The sequence below is a fragment of the Carassius carassius genome, unplaced genomic scaffold (genome assembly GCF_963082965.1).
Source record: "Carassius carassius unplaced genomic scaffold, fCarCar2.1 SCAFFOLD_58, whole genome shotgun sequence".
Lineage (NCBI taxonomy): Eukaryota > Metazoa > Chordata > Actinopteri > Cypriniformes > Cyprinidae > Carassius > Carassius carassius.
Genome location: NW_026775030.1, coordinates 217,972 through 240,120, shown reverse-complemented (window position 1 = coordinate 240,120; position 22,149 = coordinate 217,972). Strand labels below are relative to the sequence as shown.

At 37.1% G+C, this 22,149-nt stretch overlaps 1 protein-coding gene across 1 annotated transcript in view; it reads left to right on the top strand.

The window, feature by feature from the left end:
- Positions 1 to 22,149, top strand: part of LOC132134240 (interleukin-20 receptor subunit alpha-like) — a 49,963-nt gene that overhangs the window by 2,651 nt on the left and 25,163 nt on the right. Inside the window, exons 3-4 of the mRNA XM_059547043.1 lie at positions 7,224 to 7,317; positions 7,654 to 7,774. Of these exons, the coding sequence (XP_059403026.1) occupies positions 7,266 to 7,317; positions 7,654 to 7,774 (173 nt within the window). The 5' untranslated portion in view covers positions 7,224 to 7,265. The remainder of the gene's footprint in view (positions 1 to 7,223; positions 7,318 to 7,653; positions 7,775 to 22,149) is intronic.

Here is a 22,149-nt window from a genome sequence, read left to right as displayed (position 1 = left end):
AGCAAACTTTTTGAAAACTAATTTTTATGTAATTCTCAAAACCTTTGGCCACGACTGTACAATACTTCAGATTCATTAATGTTTAAAAAACAAAGTTAGAAACATATTCCATTTCCTATTAATAATATTTATTGCATAATGCACATATATTTTCACAAATTATGTTTGTCTCATCCATTGTTATGGTTATCACTATGGCAGTCATTACAATTCAAGAGTGAATCCCACATTTTGATGAGAATGTTGCTCCAAAAAATTTGTATGAGGATTCAAATTAGTAATGGATTATATAGTTTAGAAGTGTGCAAATAGAGCTCCCTTTATAATCATTAAAAAGGACAGGACGTGGCCGAGTACGGTGTCCCATACTCAGAATTTGTGCTCTGCATTTCACCCATCCAAGTGCACACACACAGCAGTGAGTAGTGAACATACTAGGGCTGCCAAAAATGGCTGAAGAACTAAATTAAAATGTTGTACTGAAATATGATCACATTTGAATTATATGCATAATTTCAGTTTTGGGTGAAGAAAAGCTTTTGGCTTCTATCCTGAGGCCACAAGAGGGTGCAACGGGCAAAATATTACTAATGTTGGGTACACACCAAAATATTTTTTAACATCTTATAAGATTTTCTAAATGTGATAGACCACAAACGTGAGGATAATAAATTCTAGATTTAACCGTTTTGCTCCTATAGTGTAAGGTGTGCCATGATGTGACAGACAGCACACCACACACGAACAGATTTTTTAACCAGGCCATCCTTAAAAATATTTTGGTTTGCAGTAACAGTAATTTTTTTTTTTAAAGGGTCGGTAGGTCGGTCTATATTTTTTTCAATGTAAAAAAAAAAAAGAAGTACAATTTTGGTGATGGTGATGACATAGGTTTGTATGAATGTGGCATTGCATTCTAAGGTTATGTTAGCCTATCCAGTTGAAGCCACTACAAAAAAAAAAAGAGAGAGAACATCATTGTGGAGAAGATCTTGTTTACATCAAAACTGAAACCAAGGCGTTCACACAGAACGAATATTTCTCGCATTTTCTGGGACACCGCTGGACTCGCATCTCGCACAAGAGAGCCGCATGTTTAGAAAGACATGTAATATTAATGTATACTATTCATTGTTAAATCAATGCAAAAATGCAATTAAACAATATTTTTTGGTTAAATCTGTTTATTATTATTATTTAGCGCTTGTATCTTCTTGTTTTACGTTTTTTTTTGTAAAGCTCAAAAGTGTGTGTGCTTACATGTTGCTGACAGCCTGCAAACTACCAACAATTCACATTCTACATGTCCCACTGGTGGAAACGAAAATCTGTTTGTGCCAACAAATGTCACTGCACAAGTTCAACTTCAGTCTATGCTGACAGATTTACTGGAGTGAAGCAAATCAGAAAATTACATGTATAGTAGTGACCTGTACACTACAGTGAAGAGGGCACACACAGTGGCCTTCAATCGTTTTGGAATTGTGTCAAGAAAACGAAAAATACATGCACTTCATGCTTATCGCCAGCGGATAGAGCAAGCCAAACGAGAGCTTTACAAATGTATTAAACTCAATTTTCTAAAAATATCTTGAGACTTTATGTTGGGCTTTTGTTCCCCATCCCACTGCATCTCATGTTTTTAAATGAAAAAATGTATTCTGTGTGACTGGTTTTCCGCCTTTTTTATTTAACAATGCATGCATACATGACGCTGTTTTGTTTATAGTTCTTTAAGCAACTTAATTAATAATAATTGGTTCATAAACATTATTTTAAATATTATGTTGTTTTTTCACAGTCATGTATTCTAATGCTTTGAATAAACGTGCAATTATATTTTGCTCGATGCGCTATCTTGAGCCTCAGAAGAGAAGCAAAAAGCTTTTCTTCACCCTAACTGAAATTATTATGCATTTTAAATTCGAATACAATAAATTCGAATTTAGTTTTAGGCTGCTCTGATCACGATGTAGTAACAGCTGGTCTATGTGAAATCACGCACCTGAGGGAATTTACCGCTGATTAGAGAACCGGCTTTACTGACGAGATGCGCATTAACGATCGGCCGATCGTGATCAGAGCAGCCCTAGTCACGGGTTTTTTTTTTAATTACGGAAGATAGCCTTCATTTGTATGTAGGCCTAGAAAATTTATATATTTACAATACTTACTTAAATATAATTAATTTTATTTTATTGCTTTTGCATTAGTAGTTTGAAGAGTAAAAAAAAAAATTGGTCGGTCTTTACGCAAATTTACAATTTACAGTCGGTCGGACTAAAAGCAAAAAAACCGTCGGGTTACTGCAAACAAGAATATTTTTAAGGATGGCCCCAGAGTCTCGACTTTGAAGCATGGTGGACGATATGCAAGAAAAAATTGCAATGATAGTGTCTGGAATGATTATACATGACACATTGTATAAACATTCGTGCTGTTGCCACAAATCAAGCTGATCCTCCATCTCGGCTTTCCACATCAATTTCACTTTGTGCTGCACCATGACTGCTTCTGTCTTCCTTCATCTCGCTTCATGATTGGATATGGTTTGTTTCATGTGATAATCTCCAGAGCGTGCGCGTGTTTGTCCTCGGGGTTCCTCCCACACATCAGGATTTCTAATCGTAAATATTAAACATGTTGAATATTTACGATTCGCGATCGGGGTAACTCCGACGTTCTTCCGATCAGGTTTGGAAACTCTTAACACACCTCACACCAAGAGAAAATCTGATAAAATGATCTGTAGAGCTATCAAGATAATCGGGACATAGCTAGGATTGTTGGAGGGGGGGAAATCGGCCCAAAATCAGCATGATTTTTGAAATATTTGATGATATTCATAACAGTTTTTCCCACAGCCTTCCACTCTATTTGTGGCTACACACACAATCCTTCTTGCATTTAACTCAGGATATAAGCCATTCCAATGTATGCGATATATTTCTGTGTGTTTGTATGTTTCCCAGCTCATATTAGCAAAGTTATGATTCTCTAGTCATGTTAACTGACCTCTAAGTGCCTATATTCAAGCATAAATATCTATCTTTATGTTTGTATCTTTCTTGGTACCTAATTAAACCTCTTGGTTTGCCTTGGCTAAATATCTCTACTATGTGAGCCTAAATGCATCATACTATTTTTTCTATAGTTTGGGTTAGCAGATAACCAGTTCATCACGCCATTCATAAAATATGCAAATCAGGTGTCATTGAGACAAAGAAACACTTTCCCACTGAAACCATATGCCTTGTTATGTGTCAGTCCAACCAAAAGGGGTGTTACCGGGAAACCACATAAAACCTCTTCCACACCCAAAAAATATGATTCCCTTAAAGGGATAGTTCACCCAAAAATGAAAATTATGTAATTAATGACTCACCCTCATGTCGTTCCAAAACAGTAAGACCTCCGTTTATCTTCAGAACACAGTTTAAGATATTTTAGATTTAGTCCGAGAGCTCTCAATCCCTCCATTGAAGCTGTGTGTACGGTCTACTGTCCATGTCCAGAAAGGTAAGAAAAACATCATCAAAGTAGTCCATGTGACATCAGAGGGATCACCTCTAGAAAAGATAGAAACGTTTTCGGGTTACCGGTAGTGATTGGAAGTTCGGTTCTTTTCCACAAACCGGTTCTTTCGGACAGTTACCCGCGCTCATAACATTAGCACAGAATCAGTTCACAATCACCAAAAGAATCCGTTCAGTTCAGATGTTGACAGAAACAGTTCTTGACTCGTGAACGAGTCGTTATCTGGCTCGGCTCTGTGTTCATCTTCAGTTCTCTCTTCACAGCAGTTCAGTCAGTGTACTGTTTGAGTAAATGAATTACTCCGGGATATTGGTTTGTTTTAACTCAGAGGGAGTGTCAGCCACATTAAACAAGTTAACAGCTTAAGTCATTTGCGGATTAATGCTTATTGGAGACTAGAACAGTTTTAAACAATTCAGTTCGATTTGGTGAACTGGTTCTAAGAAGAACCGGTTAAATCGAATGATTAGTTTGCAAACCGGATATCACTACACTGCAGTTAACGTGCTCACAACAGACCCGGAAGAGAAGACAATGCTGAATAAAGTTGTAGTTTTCGTTATTTTTGGACCAAAATGTATTTTGTGACCCTATTTTTAAGCAAGCAAACAGTATAGAATGAGATGGGCCTAAACATTACTTGTCATTCTCAAAGAAAATATCATAGGTCTCATGCATTTTACACATTTCACTGTAGCTTCCGCTACTGGTTGTCTCTTCATCAACAATTTTCTCCCTACACAAATCCATGATAAAGTCTTCACTGTACACATTCATTTTAACCATTTGTTGTGAAATGCTAGACTTCACCAGTCTCTGTACTGAGCTGGATTTGAACTGGAAAATACATGGTAAACATAAAAGCAACAAAAATCCTACCACTACAATTGGTAACCCAGTGTTGCACAGCCAATATCCCCATGCTGGAACGCACCCAGTCACCTTTTCGCCTTACAGCTCTTTCTACTCAGATCTTATACCACCATGAAATCTCCTGGTTTCAGGTGGTGTATCGGGGGTTTCAGCAACTTTCCTCTGAGCAGCTTTTACCTGCACACAAACATTAGACAACAGAGAAGACATTTCCTTGCAATAACTCAACATGTCATGCTCACACACCTCTCCAGATGGCAGCTGTTGTTTATCCCCTTCCATTCCCATGAATGGTGATTTACCAAAGAGAATTTCAAAAGGTCTTAGGTTTACTCTCGCTTTCTCATTGTCATGTACATGAGAACGATCGGGAGCGCCTTAACCCATGTGAGTCCAGTTTCCTCACAACACTTAGCCAATTTGTTTTTTTTATTGTAGCATTCTTATGTTCCATGCTTCCCCCGGAAACTGAGTGGTAACTGCAATGTGTTCCCATATAAATTCCCAGAAACTTACCCACTTGTTTTATTGCCTCATTAACAAAATGTGTTCCATTGTCTGAACTGATATTTCATGGGATTCCCCATCTTGGGACTATTTCAGACAGCAGAGCCTTTGCTACTGGTGCTGCGTCCTGTTTGGACATTGGGAAGACTTCTACCCATTTGGACCACATGTCAACAAATACCAAACAATATTTCTTCCCTTCACATTTTTAGTGAATTGTTGGCCTTCTGGAAAGTATGTTCATTTACTGTACATGTACTCAATACTTGGTAAAGGCTCCTTTTGCTTTAATTACTGCCTCAATTCGGCGTGGCATGGAGGTGATCAGTCTGTGGCACTGCTGAGGTGGTCTGGAAGCCCAGGTTTCTTTGACATTGGCCTTAAGCTCATCTGCATTGTTCGGTCTCTTGTTTCTTATTTTCTTCTTGACAATGCCCAATAGATTCTCTCTGGGGTTCAGGTCTGGTGAGTTTGCTGGCCAGTGAGTCACACCAACACTAATTACACAACAGTAATTTAACCAACTTTTGGTGCTTTTGGCAGTGTGGGCAGGTGCCAAATCCTGCTGTAAAATGAAATCAGCATCTTCAAAAAGCTTGTCAGCAGAAGGAAGCATGAAGTGCTCCAAAATTTCTTGGTAAACGGGTGCAATGACTTTGGTTTTAAATAAACACAATGGACCAACACCAGCAGATGACATTGCACCACAAACTATCACAGACTGTGGAAACTTCACACTGGACTTCAAGCTTCTCCACCCTTCCTCCAGACTCTAGGACCTTAGTTTCCAAATGAAATACAAAACTTGCTCTCATCTGAAAAGAGGACTGTGGACCACTGGTCAACAGTCCAGTTCTTCTTTTCCTTTGCCCAGGTAAGATGCCTCTGAAGTTGTCCCTGGTTCAGGATTGGTCTAACAAGAGGAATATGACGACTGTAGCCAAATTCCTTGACACGTCTGTGTGTGGTGGCTCTTGATGTCTTGACCCCAGCCTCAGTCCATTCCTTGTGAAGTTCACTCAAATTCTTGGATCGATTTTGCTTGATTTTAATTTTGATTTTCCTCATAAGGCTGCGGTTCTCTCAGTTGGTTGTGCATCTTTTTCTTCCACTCAACTTTCTGTTAACATGCTTGGATACAGCACTCTGTGAACAGCAAGCTTCTTTGGTAATTAATTTTTGTGGCTTACCCTCCTTATGAAGGGTGTCAATGATTGTTTTCTGGACAAATGTCAGATCAGCAGTCTTCCCCATGATTGTGTAGCCTAGTGAACCGAACTGAGGAGATAATTTTAAAGGCTCATGAAACCTTTGCAGGTGTTTGAGTTGATTAGCTTATTGGCATGTCACCATATTCACATTTTTTGAGATTTGGTGTGTTTTTGTAAATGCGAGCCAAAATCATCACAATTAAAAGAACCAAAGACTTGTGCATTGAATTTATTCAATACACAAGTTTCACAATTTCTGTTGAATTACTGAAATAAATGAACTTTTCCAAGACATTTTAATTTATTGAGATGCACCTATAAATATACAGGTGCATCTTAATAAATTTGTCTTGGAAAAGTGATAACTATAATAATAGTGACTTATAGCGATAATATGGTGACTTTTTAAACATTTTTTTTCCCTCTCATCCTACTACAAACCTAAATCGGTGGGTGGTGCTAAACAGCAGTGATGTAGAAGTAGGCGTTAATCTTCTTCTGCGGATGTGGTGTTTAGCCACACTATTAGTAGTAGTCCTTTATTGTCACTAGTCACAAGTACCAGCGAAATTAGCCATCAATCTGTCCATACATACATTCAATATGAAAAGGGAGTAGACAGAACAGGAAGACAGGGAATTGAGGAAGAAATACAGCATAACATTAGGGAAGCGTGGAGAAAAACAACAACACCCAGACTATGCTCCTTTGGGAGTACAGGGTGAGAACAGGAAAAACACCTCAGCAACAAAAGCACATAACCAATACAAACACACGGCTTTGCAACTGGGGACGGAAATTGAGGGGGTCAGGGTCCATCAGCCCTACAGCGCTGGTCACAGACCCAGAAGCCATTCTTCAATGTCCTTTGCTAATAATGTGCTAGTTATCAAGTTCCGTGGCTAAATACAGCTAGTTCACAGTCTCATGAGAATGGCTCGTCACCCCACGGAAGAGAGGGCTGTAGTCAGCAGAATGCATTAGCTTTTAAAAGGACATGCACCGAAACATAGAAATAAAAATGGTCTCCTTTTCCTTGTTCCTCTTTTCTTGGTGGTCTGTCTGAATCATTTCTGTTTTGTTCTTTTATTTCAGTGTGAGGCTGCTGCTATTTGTGAATTATGATCGACACTCAAAATGAGGACCACTTACACAGGGCAGTACCTCCTCATGTCTCTCTGCTTTACAGGTATGATGGGGGTGTGGGGGGCATATTGTGTGAAATCTAGCAGCCAATGTCTTTTGTCTCAAAGTTGTTTGTATGACATTAATGAACTAGATACTGTTTTAGTACATGACTAAAGATTGAATAAATGCTCACAAATAAACCACAGAAGCTTTTATTCTCATTAAAAAAAAACAATATATATAAAAATAATATATATATATATATATATATATATATATATATAGTTGTTGTGGGTATTTTTGATAAACTACTGGCAAGACAAGACAAAAGTCAAATATAAATAATATTGATTGTTTGTGGTATGTGTCATATTTCTTTATGGTTTTCTTCGTCTAGTGCTTCACACAATCCCTGCTCCTGTCAACTTTACAATATTGTCTCATAACTTCAAGCACATTTTAAAGTGGAGCCCTGGAATAAATTCTCCTCCACAGACTGTTTTCAATTTAAATAAAAGGTGAGTGTTCTCATGAGATAATAAGTCAGGAAGCAATTCATCTACAAGGAGATAAAACCTTTCCGCTCGCCTCATTGTGAAAGACAGAATAAGTTACTTTATTTTGCACACTAAAATTTAGTGCAAAACAGTTGGAAAAGGTTATGTTTTCCAAGTTTTTAATCTTTCTAGAAACATTGTAAAAAGTTAGCAAAACATGATGCATGATCACTTCTAACACTAGGGATTGAATTTGTCATTGCGTCATTATGTTTGCTCAAACAAATATATCTCAGCTCCCATTGAACACCCTTTCCAAGCCTTTCTTTTCAAGCATTTCACATTGTATACGTTTGCACACATGTAGCTCAGTGTTTGGGGATCTGAGTAAGTGATGGGTGATTTTAAACTGGCTCTTTCAAATAGTTTGCCACAGTTAATCAGTTCAAAAAATTTTAATTAGTTATTTTAATGTCACCCCATAATCTCAACATTTTGTATGCTCAAACTCATGTCTGAAATGTTCAGTTTTTAGTCCAGAGAGTGGTGTACTGCCAACTTGAAACCTGTTTGTTTATTCAACAAAGTGTTGCAAAAACGTCTAATAATTTTTTGTTTGTTTGTGCATTATAATTAATGCAATTTATCAATTATTTTGTCCTTTAATATACAGTGGCAAGAATAAGATTGGGAACCTTTGCAAATATCTGGATTTCTAAATTTACTAACTTCAAGATCCTCCTGCCACCAAACATTTTTTTTTTTATAGTTGCTTCTAAAATATTTGACTTATTTTTATATCATGCCTCTCTACTCTTTCAGTTTGTGAATATTTAGATTAAAGGGATACTCCACCCCAAAGTGAAAATGTTGTCATCAGTCACATTTTCATTTTTTTGTTCATTTAACACAACTTAAGATATTTTAGATGAAAACTGGGAGGCTTGTGACATCAGCATCATCAGAATAGTTGAATTACTGAACAAAGTCGTTATTTTGGTTTTCTTCACTTACAAAAAGTATTCCAATATTTTCATTTCAGGGTGGAATCCCTTTAAGCCCACAGCATCTAAACTAGCTTAGGTCAGGGATAAGGAAAAAAATATTTTTATATATTGTTTTACTTTTGTGTTTTTGGACATTGTCTTAGTTACAATGGATGTATGCACAACGAAATCATCAAAAATCAATCAAATGACCAGCTTTTTGTCGGAGGTATCAGATAGACGTATAATATACTCCCCCCAGTTATATTATAAGGACCAATTTATACTGTTTAGTCTTTTCCTAGGCCTATGGTCCAGATAAGGAATATGCCTATTTGGGTGGGGTGAGTTTGCCTGACTGCTTGACGACCTTTGAGCCTTTCACCTACTCTGTAGATTCTGTTAGAACTAGGGCTGGGCGATATACAAAAAAAAATTATATCTCGATATTGTCAAAATTTTTACGATATTCCATATATATCTCGATATGTTTGCATTTGCATTTAAATAATAAAAAATAAAACATGATTTTCTTTTGCCCATTAAAAAAAAAAAAAAAACTATTTAGATTAAACAGCTAATTTAAGCAGTTAAAACATCTAGACCAAGAGATCACTTACTGCTTTTTATTAAATGAATACATGTAGGCCTATATGTAACTGAAGCAGTGCAAATTAAGTAACAGTTACAGAAAGTGCATTCTTCTTTTTAGTGCATGCAATTCACAATTTAAACTATGCAACTGGGATAAGTATTTTATTTAATTTTTTTTAACAAGTTTTTAAGCTAAGAACACAAGTCTGTCAACTGTCTGTGGTTTTAAGAGAAGCTCTGTGGCATGAAACTATGTTCCTACTGACACTAAAAACCCTCTTAGATGGGGAGCTAATTGCTGAAGCACATAGCTAGTTCTTATATATAAATGAATACCAAAGACTTTTTCATTCTCTCTGTCTATATTATGGAAACTGGTAAACATATCAGTGTAATTCCCCAATAGTAATTCCAAATGGCCATAGCCTATGTTTCTCTATTCAAACATCAGCGGTCGAGTAAGTGCATTTATTTTGCGATCACAAATGCAAACAATACAGTTGAGATCTCACGACAGAACACAGACCGGCTGAACGACGCTTTCATTAGATCGCTCAGTTCCAGCTTGTTAGTGTTTTCAGATTACCGTCGGCGGCTCTTCCGCAATGAGGAGTGAGCACGTGCGCATGGTTGCCAGATTGCTTAAAATAAGCAAACATCGGGCAGAAAATGTATCCTTGTAACAGTGGAGCTCTGATTCGGAGATTTAAACTCTTGTTATCTGGCAACCGCTATCATTAAAGCTCTCGCAGTAGAGGGGCGTAGAGCAGTCAGCAGTTACAGGTTCCTTTTTTGGACATTCGGCGCGTTCTTTTGGGAAAGTATGCTTGAATTTGAAATATTCGATATTCCCGATATATTCAAATTGTACATCGTCGTCAAAATTATTCCGATATTATCGCGAATATTCGATATATCGCCCAGCCCTAGTTAGAATATCTTTATAAAATTATCTTCCCTAAGGGTCATTACGCCCTGATACCCCCCAGTGGATGCTTGCTCAACAACCATAAACAGACTGGGACAATGTCATGTGTATCAGAGGGGAGTCTGCTTTCTCATTTTATTTTTTGCAGAGGCAAAAGCTTTTTGTAGTGGGTGGAACAAATGCGTAAACAGTGGTCTCATTGGCTGGTGCTAACCTGTTATCACCCTGTTATTCCTTCAGTTCGATCAAACACTGCAGTCTGTATCGTGGTGACACACTTAATTAGATCTGTTACATACTGGATGTTTTACGATTAATTTTATTACAATTTAAAACCATTTAAAATGTATTCAGGAGTAGCCATTGGTTTTGGACAATTTCCTTTTTATTCTTGGCATCTTAATTTAAAGTCTTAATAAAGATCTTAATTATTTTACAGTATGTTTTAAAGGTCACGTTTTTCGTGTTTTTTTTAAAGCTTTGATTGTGTTTACAGTGTGCAATATAACATGCATATTAGGGTTGTGTCGATAGACGATAGTATCGTGTATCGACGATAGTCAGAGATATCGACATAAGCAGATTTCTCTGTCGATAATCAAGACGATATTAGGCTCATTTTCCTATTAATGTATTAGATTATAATAATAATAACTATTATTTTTATTAGGCTGCTTATTAAAATAAAACTGCCCAGCTATTTCATTTCAGCATCGCATTTCACACACACATACACACAGCGCGTGCGAGCGCAGGAGGATTAGAGCCTGTAGTCACTGACACTGTCCACCTTGACTCTGATAACTCGTTAAATCCATGAAATGAAAGAGATAGAAAACGAGGAGTTGGTGTCCCACACATTTAATGGCTGCTACACGACAACACGCTCTTCTCATACATGACAGATTAACTCTTTCTTGGCGTTACAAATAAAGTAAAAACAAAATATTAACAAGGCGGCAGAGCGAACTTATCATCCATAGTGGTTCTCACGTAGACCTTCTATTAGACTTATCACTTATAACACTCACTATGTGTTGATGACGTAGAAGGACTACGTGAGAACCACTATGGATGATAAGTTTGCTCTTCAGCCTTGTTATTATTTTCATGCACACCGCACTATAATGTGATGCATGCAAAATACAGAGTTTTGGCCGTTACTAAGTCACCATCCACAAACAGACGTACATCGTCTGCAGATATAAGGTGTTTCATTGCACTTTAACAAGTAATCTGAACGGCCTATATATGTGCACTATTTTAAACGAGCCCTCACTGAGTTTAATGCCACAGTTATGTTAGAATGCATCTCATTCTTGTTTCTGTTGCGGTGCGTCGAGCTGGTCATGAGGCGCGTGGTCCGGAGCGCTGTATGACTGATGCAGAAGTTCAATTCAACTTTACTCCAATTATATGAACTTACCTGTTTTAAATACTTTATATTTAACTTGTTCGTTTATGCCCAATATTAGTGTTAAACTGTTGGACTTTAAATGAAATCTAATATTGATTTTCACCGTTGACTGATTATGCAGAACATTTAGACTGATAACTTCCGCACACAGATGCGGCAAATTGTCACAGGATGCACGATATGACAGTTGTGTCCGACTATATATGTGAACGTAGCTGTTTTAAATACAGTATTTTTATATTTAACATTAGTTTATCAGTATGTTTTAAAGTATATTTTTTCAATAATTGGTGATTCCATAGGCTCTCTCACGCACCTGCACGGTTTAAAACACAAGAACAAAGAGTCTCTCTCTTGCTCCACCCATGCACGATAAGATCGTGTATCGTCGATCTCACGGGCTGGCGATATGACGATTTGAAAAATGACCATATCGCCCAACACTAGTGCATATAACTTATCTGTATACCGCTGTTTTCATTGTCATAAAAACAGGCTGATTACTTCCTTGATCTATGAAGTCCCTCCTTCAGAAATACGTAACGAGTTCTGATTGGGCAAGCGGTTCCTGTGTTGTGATACGACAGCAGCTGAGCACACGCTGCCCTCCTGGAAACGCGATTGGGCTAGTTTTGAGAAGCAAGTGGGTAGGATTTGTTTTGAAAACCTGGCAATCCTGATCTGAACGCACGTGCTGGAGATGTACTTATAATCACAGGAGCGTTTTTACTGACGAGATGCGCATGAAAATCGCATTCAATTTTTTGCACAGCGCTACCATCTAGTTAACAAAGCTAAACAGCATTGCCCTTTGTGTAATAAGTTACAGAAACTGTTAAACGCACCAACTTAAATAATAAAATACACTTACCGGTTGTGGTCCATAAACAACGCCTTCTCCAGACAAAGAGGAAACTGCTCCATCTTTCAAGATTAATCTTTGTGCGAATCCGGCATTAAACTGATTGAGATTGAGGAAGCTTTCCTCAGCAAAATGTACTGCACATAGTTTTACATGTAGATTATAATTTTTTGGGAACCGAGTTAAACATAAATGGTAACCATTGATCTCTAAGTACAGCGTCCCTGGGAAGCCCAAACAAAGGTGATTTGACTCCAAGATGAAAATAACAGCGTTTCGACGACATGGCGACAAACACAAGCGCAGCTCTTCCTCTTCCTTCCTTTTATGTATACATACAATTAGTAAATAAGTAGATTGTACAGAGCAGTAGCAGTAAAAAAAAATACTTAAAATGTTTTAGTGCAAATTGTTACAAAGATTTTAAGTAAATCCTACAAGAATTTTTATTTCAGGAGCACAAACCTCATTCGATGGCAAAAAACCTTGTTACTGTAGGTGGCCAACCAAAATGCCTATTTCCGCCGCCACAGGGCCACAGCTTTAACTGCAAGTCAGTCACATGTTGAAGTTGTTTACGGAAATATCGCCAGGTGGCACAAACTGACTGAAATTGCTATTTTGTTTTGAAAATGGAGATCAAATCTAGAGCCTGACTGATATGTTTTTTGGGGGGGCCGATACCGATATTAGTCAGCAAAAAAGGCAGATACCGATATGTAACCCTGGACCACAAAAGCAGTCTTAAGTCGCTGGTGTATATTTGTAGCAATAGCCAAAAATACATTGTATGGATCAAAATAATAGATTTTTATTTTATGCCAAAAATCATTAGGATTTTAATTAAAGATCATGTTCAGTGAGCATGTTTTGTAAATTTCCTACAGTAAAAATATTAACACAAAATTTTTGATTAAAAATATGTGTTGATAAGAACTTAATTTGGACAACTTTAAAGACGGTTTTCCTCAATATTTAGATTTTTTTTTTTTTTTTTTTTTGCAACCTCAGATTCCAGATTTTTAAATAGTTGTATCTTGGCTAAATATCGTCCCATCTTTAAGACTGGTTTTGTGGTCCAGGGTAACGTATATCAGCCTAGATTCTTTGTATATATTGTAGTACAATACCAGTCAAAACACTTTCCCATTCATGTCTCCAAACGTTGGACTGGTATACAGGTGCATCTCAGTAAAGTAGAATGTTGTGGAAGAGTTCATTTATTTCAGTAATTCAACTCAAATTGTAAAAACTTGTGTATTAAATACATTCAAGTCTTTATCTCAACAAATTAAAATATGGTGACATGCCAATCAGCTAATCAACTCAAAACACCAGCTGTGTGTTTGAGGTTTCCTGAGCCTTCAAAATGGTCTCAAATGACCCACACTGTGAAAAATAAATAGTTGAGAAAACCTAAAAAAAAAAAAAAAAGGCAAATTGATGCCGTAAAATATTTGAGTTCTCTTAACAAACGTTTTTTTTTTCTTTCTGTACAGTAAAGATACTTTGTTGAGCCAATGTAAAAAAAATTCTAGAGCAAAAGAAGACACAGACTTAAACGTAAGCTTCTAGAGGGCACATAAGTCTGAAATAATGAATTTAGGTAAAGGGTTGGAGAGCCAGTAGTGGTTTTGTTGGCAAACATCAATGCCTTGAATTTTATGGTAGCCAGTGCAAACTGATAAACAGAGGTGTGACGTTTATTCTTTTCGGCTCATTAAAAATTAATCTTGCTGCTGTGTTCTGGATTAATTGTAAAGGTTTGATAGAATTGGCTGGAAGACCTGCCAAGAGGGCATTGCAATAGTCCAGCCTGGACAGAACAAGAGTTTGAACAAGGAGTTGTGCAGCATGTTCCGAAAGAAAGGATCTGATCTTCTTGATGTTGAATAAAGCAAATCTGCAGGATCGGACAGTTTTAGCAATGTGATCTGAGAAAGTCAGCTGATCATCAATCATAACTCCAAGGTTTTGGGCTGTTTTTGAAGGAGTTATGGTTGATGTGCCTAACTTGATGGTGAAATTGTGATGAAACGATGGGTTTGCTGGAATCATAAGCAGTTCTGTCTTGGCAAGGTTGAGTTGAAGGTGATGGTCCATCATCCAGGAAGAAATGTCTGTTAGACAAGCTGAGATGTGAATAGCTACCGTCGGCTCATCAGGATGGAATGAGAGGTAGAGTTGAGTGTCATCAGCATAGCAGTGATATGAAAGCCATGTTTCTGAATGCAATTAAATTCAAGTTTATGTGTATAGCGCTTTTTACAATACAAATCATTACAAAGCAACTAGGGATATGCTGGTATCAAATTTTCCTGTTGCGATTAATTGCTCAGGCTTTTATCAAGGTAAACGGTATTATCACGGTATTGAAATTTGGTTTTAAAAAAAGTGCTCATAAGACAGTATAACAGGTTAAAAAACAGTTTTTCTTATAACAAAAATAACTGAACATTTAAATACAATAAAGCAATACAGAAAAATATATAAAGTTAAAAGTTTTGCACCGATTAAAGTGCAAAAGAACTATAAAGACCCATATGTATCACTTTACAATAAGATCTCTTTAGTTCACCATTTAACATTCACAATGAGCAATAGCTACATTTGCTACAGAAGTTATTAATCTTTGTTAAAAAATTTAGTTCATGTTAACTCATTAAATAATACAGTTGCAACTTTAGATTTTCTCAATGTGTTATTAAATATTGGAATACCTAAGATGAATGAATGTTCAGAAGAATTGTTCATTGGCTGTTTGTTACCTAATGAATTAAGTAATGTTAAAAATGAAGCCCCAATGTTGATCCTGACTTGATTTACAACATCCTGTTGCCTTTCTGAGGAATTCGGCTCATGTTTCAACCACGGTCCTGATCGACTCTTTAATTTGTCTGGTTCGGGTCTGATACGCTACACATTTCACTAGATTTGTAGTGAGACATGTTTTTGTAAGCATATTTTCACTGAAACTGGAGTTTTCCTAAAAGCTCTACTGCTGTTTCTGTCAAAATAAATGCTAAAAAGAGCAGTGTGAATTTCTAACAGCTAACGGTTTAAATGCAGTGCAAATTCAAAATATCTCTTTCATGTGTAAAAATTAGGAAAGAAGTATTGTAGTTTCTCTACTGTAATGTAAAGCAAAATTGAAATATTTTTATTTATTTTACAGTGAAACTCTTTTACAATGTATGGCTATTAAAGTTGTTGTTGTCATGTTTATTATATTAAAAAATATTTGGCTTCCTAAAACACCAGCATGAACATAATTTAGACTGAGACAGTATATTGCTAATAAAAAGAGGGTTGAGTCCCCTTTAAAGTTTTTTCAGAGTTTTTTCTGACTTATGTTTTTTTCTTGGGTAAGAACATGGGTTGCAGCTTTTTTTATTTTAAACTCTCTAATTGCATTTAGAATATTTTAACATTTGAATTTCTTTCCAATTCATGTCTTTAAAAAAAAAATCATATCATGGACTTATCACAATATTATTGTGTCGCAAGATGTATCGTTACATACCTAAAAGCAAGCTTTGAAAACATAAGATCACACCCTCCCACATAATCACTTTGCAAAGCCATGCCTCCTCCAAAACACACTATATTGGCAGAAGTATTGGCAGAAGTATAAGGCGCACCGGATTATAAGGCACACCTTCAATGGCCTATTTTAGAACTGTTTTCATATATAGGGCGCACCGGATTATAAGGCGCATAGAATAGAAGATACTGCAGTCAAACTTTTGACTGAGTTTGTGTTATGCATCCACTAGATGGAGCTGTGCTAAAGGGAATGTCAACAAAACAGTCAGATAAAGACGCCATGAGCACCTTGATCCATATATAAGGCGCTCCGGATTATAAGGCACACTGTCGTTTTTTTGAGAAAATTAAAGGCTTTTAAGTGTGCCTTATAGTGCGGAAAATACAGTACTTTAGTAATTTCCATGAGTACAAATCCTAATGTTTAGCATATAATGATATTCTAGGGAAATGTGTGCTCTTAATTTTATAGGAACAGTTTGGACAGGACCCTTTTCTATTCTAACATGACAGTTTCTCTGTGCATAAGGCAAGGTTAAAAAAAATTAAAATAAAAGATTCAGTCAGTGTGGAAGAGCTTGTCCATTCTGCATAAAGCTAGTCCTAATCCCAGTTGAACACCTCTGGTGTGACTAAATGCAGAGCTTAAACCAAAACCAAACTTGAACATGCCCTATATGGGCAAAAGCATTGCACCCCCCCCCCCCCCCCCCCAAAGATGGAAAACGGAAGATAACATAATTAGTTTATTTAAAAGTTGTATTTCCATCTCTTTTGCAAAAGTTTAGGACATGTCTAAAATGACTATACCCATATGTACAAGTCATTGGTGTTTGGTGATAAGTGAACACAACGGATGTGTTCAGCTGGACTTAGCTAGGACTTTGCTCTATGCAGACCAGTCAAGTCATTTATTTTTTAACCTTGCCTTATACACGGATGCATTGTTGGTATAAAATTAGAATTCCGGGGAATGTCATTCAGCTTTAACATAAAGATCTGTTCTAATGGAAATTACTAAAGTAGTCAAACTTGTTCATTAGAAAGGGGTGTCCCAATACTTTTGGCAATATAGCATATCATGTCTACACAAAGGGCAAAAGGCAAATGCACATGTTGACAGGTAGGCAGGACATCCTGTCGTAATGTTCGGACCAAACATTTTTATCGTACGGCCATTTTTGCAAATCCTTTTCCATCCTATGCATTCCGCAGATAATATAAATACATATAAATAAATTTAGACCACTTAGTGATTGCAATTCAACCAGCATTAACAAAACAAAAACAATCAGCTATCCTGCTTTTGAGAGTGAGTGTATATTTCAATGCTTAGTGGTGTGACATCAAAACTGTGCCATGGAAGAAAAATGGTTTGGAAGCACTGCTGCAAATAATACAATAATCTTTTAACTTCAATGAAGCATATCGTAAGTGGCATTTTTGAATTGGTAATGGAGGCTTGAGCTCAGCTGTTAAACTGTCAACATGAGATTTCAAACTGTAGCAAAAGGGTGTAGTTCGACACACAAAATATTTTTTAAGATTCTCCATGTTTGGCTGATACGATAACCAATATAATGGCCGATAAATCTACTTCCAAATTTTTATATACTCTTTGAGAGCCTGATTACAAAAAGGCCTCACAATTTAAAAGCAACAAAAGCTGCATAAAAGCATGTTGCACTTAAGTGTATTGTCCTTTTCGAAGTGAATCAAATTATATTTCAAGCTATTTCAAACTATCAGAACTATCATGGCAAACAGCATGCATCTGAAGTGTCTCTGTAGGAAATAAGATATACTAATAAGCTCCTTAGTTATAAAGGGATCAAGTCTTTGCTGTTGCTGGTCTGAGGCTCTGGAATGGCCTGCCACATGAAATTACAACTGCCACAACTGTAAACTATGTTAATGTTTACGTTAAACAAAATTTATTTTCATTAGTTGTAATGCAAGAACCCAACTTGTGTATCATTTGGCTACACAATACTTGATACACTAGTTGGCTTATCTTGTTTGTTTTATTGTATTTTATGTATTTGTATGTGGATTGTTCAGCACGTTGGTCTGCATGTGCAGATGTAATGTAATAAAATGAATGAAAATGAAAGGATATCAGGTGTCAGGTGTCTCTTGGGTCTGTGGTCTTAAGAGCTGGTAACAGCTTCCTGTTATTCGTTGAGTTGCATTCAGTGTCATCTAATGTCAACTCGAAGTAATTTTTTTGGGGGGCCATAGAAAATAACTTCCATATAGTACTTAGGGATATGCCAGTATAAAATTTTCCTGTTGCGATTAATTGCTCATGCTCACTGTAAACGGTATTATCACGGTATTGAAATTTAGTTAAAAAAGTGCTCATAAGACAGTATAACAGGTTAAAAAACTGTTTTTCTTATAACAAAAATAACTGAACATTTAAATACAATAAAGCAATACAGAAAAATAACAAAGTTAAAAGTTTTGCATCGATTAAAGTGCAAAAGAACTATAAAGACCCATATGTATCACTTTACAATAAGATCTCATTAATTCACCATTAACATTCACAATGAACAATAGCTACATTTGCTACAGAAGTTATTAATCTTTGTTAAAAAATACAACTCTTAGTTTATGTTAGCTCATTAAATAATACAGTTGCAACTTTAGATTTTATCAACGTATTATTAAATATTGGAATATGAAGATGAATGATTGTTCAGAAGAATTTTTCATTGGCAGTTTATGTTGACTAATGAATTAACTGTTAAAAATGAATCCCTAATGTAAAATGTAAATTAACAATATAAAAATCAAAACAGTTCCAAACAATTTCTTTGTCATGTTGTAATCCAGATTAAAATAGCCTAATAAGACTTAATACTTAAGTATTTGGCACTGTGATGAACAGCATAGCAAATACACAAATCTGGTTGGCTATTTAAAATTATTAAATATGTTTTAGAAAGTAGGGCAGCTGGTTTATTTGTGCTGTTTCAAGGGTAAGGACTGCATTTTCTGCAGTTTATCGCCATCTGCTGTCAGAGATTGAATGTGCTTTCATTCAGCTCGTTCCTCAGATGTTCCTCCATGTGCTTCTCATGTGTGCTTGTTTACATCAGAGCACACATGAGTCTATCAAGCAGCTTACAGCGGTGTTGTGCATTTTGACCAGTTGATGGGAATAGTATTCTTAAAATGCATTCCAAATTCTGAATAATTTGTAATATATAATTATTCACGGTATTTAGAAGTGCCCACGATAACATTATTGTGCATATTCATTACCGTGATATACCGCATTACCAAATACTGGCACAAGTCTAATAGTACTATGAGAGCATGTAGCAAAATCAGGATTTGTTAAGGGGACATTATCCTCAAGCAGTGATAGAACCAGAAACTCATGTAATTTGTGCACCAACTAATCCATTAACTACATTAACACAAAATAGTCTATCAAACATACACACTTATGCATACATACTAGGGATGGGCCTGATACAGAGTTCCTGTACTCGTACTCATAAAAATGCCCCAAAACGAAATGCCAATACCACACAGCATGTGATAAGTGCCATATTCAGACAAAGAAACACCAACCAAACAACAGCCAGCAGAAGGGAGTTAATAGAGATTAAGGTGGTCTACGTAAAGTTTGTAGTTCGTTGTATATGTCAATAAGTTCAGTGCACACAGACAGAAGTAGTTTAAGTCTTTTGGTTATTTTAATTGTGATGATTTTAGCTCACATTTAACAAAAACCCACCAATTCACTATCTCAACAAATTAGAATACATCATAAGACCAAAAACCAAAACATTTTTTGGCTTCTGGAAAGTATGTTCATCTACTGTACATGTACTAAATATTTAGTAGGGGCTCCTTTTGCTTTAATTACTGCCTCAATTCGGCGTGGCATGGAGGTGATCAGTTTGTGGCACTGCTGAGGTGGTCTGGAAGCCCAGGTTTCTTTGACAGTGGCCTTCAGCTCATCTGCATTGTTTGGTCTCTTGTTTCTAATTCTCTCTGGGGTTCAGGTCTGGTGAGTTCACTGGCCAGTCAAGCACACCATGGTCATTTAACCAACTTTCGTTGCTTTTGGCAGTGTGGGCAGGTGCCAAATCCTGCTGGAAAATGAGATCAGCATCTTCAAAAGTCTGATCAGCAGACGGAAGCATTAAGTGGTAAATTGGTAAACGGGTGCAGTGTCTTTTCAAAAAAACATTATGGACGAACAACAGCAGATGACATTGCACCCCAAATCATCACAGACTGTGGAAACTTAACACTGGACTTCAAGCAACTTGGGCTATGAGCTTCTCCACCCTTTCTCCAGACTCTAGGACCTTAGTTTCCAAATGAAATACAAAACTTGCTCTCATCTGAAGGATGACTTTGGACTTTCTCCTTAGTCCAAGTAAGACGTCTGTGGTTCAGCAAGTTCCTTGACACATCTGTGTGCGGTTGCTCTTGATGCCTTGACCCCAGCCTCAGTCCATTCCTTGGGAAGTTCACTCAAATTCTTGAATCGATTTTGCTTGACAATCCTCATATGGCTGCGGTTCTCTCGGTTGGTTGTGCATCTTTTTCTTCCACTCTTTTTCCTTCCACTCAACTTTCTGTTAACATGCTTGGATACAGCACTGTGAACAGCCAGCTTTTTTGGCAATGAATGTTTGTGTCTTACCCTCCTTTTGAATTTGAATATTTAACAGCATGCAAACAAACGGTCACTTTTATCATATTCGGGTTTTTTTTTTATGATTGCGCTAGTTCCAATGACTTATTTCTTAGTTTTCTGATAACTTTGTTGGTGAAATGGTGGGGTTGCGTGACGTTGTTCCTGAGAGGTGTGTAAAGGGCATGTTTTAGTGAAGCGTTAGCACTCGTTAGCTTGTCATTAGCGTTTTCATTCGAACCTATCGCTGTTTTCTTTTCTCCTCTCCCTCGCTCCAGTTTTTCACAAGTTCATCAAACAACCGCAGTAAGAATATTTCATCAAGCACGGTGAGTAATGGCTTCTCCTATCATTGTTTCTTGCACCTCTTGCCACATGTACAGTTTATCTATCTCTGTCGCTGATGAGGGATTCACATGTGATAAATGCAGGGAAATAGTTAGGCTGACAGAGAAGATTTCAGAATTAGAGACACGCATCCAAACTTTAATTGAGGACAGTAAGAATGTTAGGGCTCTAGATACGGCTTTGGATGCGTCTAGCTCAGGGATTCCTGTACATTGTTCGGTTCCGGAAACAGAGCCCCAGCAGCAGGGCAACTGGGTGACGGTGAGGCAGCGTAGTCGTGGGTCAAAACACCGCTCTTCTGTTCTCCCCACTCAGTGATGCACCCACTGAGAAACCTGATGAAAGTGCTCTAGTTATTGGTGATTCTATTGTACGGAACGTGAATATAGAGACACCAGCCACCATAGTCAAATGTTTACCGGGAGCCAGAGCGCCTGACATCTTGGCAAATTTAAAATTGCTGGCTAATGCTAAACGTAAATACAGTAAGATTGTTATTCATGCCGGCGCTAATGATGTTCGACTTCGCCAGTCGGAGATCACTAAAAATAACATTAAAGAGGTGTGTGAACTTGCAAGCACGATGTCAGACACTGTAATATGCTCTGGGCCCCTCCCTGCTTACCGTGGTGATGAGATGCATAGCAGATTGTCATCACTCAATGGCTGGATGTCTAAGTGGTGCCCACAGAATAACATAGGTTTCATAGACAATTGGACGAGCTTTTGGGGCAGACCTGACCTGTTTAAAAGAGATGGTCTTCATCCCTCCTGGGGTGGCGCCACTCTTCTCTCTAGAAATATGGCAAATAGTCTTAGTGTTTATACTTGACTAACTGGGGCCCAGTTCAGGAAGCAGACAGACTGGCTAAACCGACCGTCTGCTAGCTGCCTCCCGTCACAGAGGTCAATTAATTCTCAGCACATAGAGACTCTTTCACCTAGATATCACACTATAGAGACTGTGTCTGTTCCCCGAACTAGAAAATACAAGAAACGTCCAAACCAAGTTAAGATAAACAATTTAATTGAGGTTCAACAAATAAAAA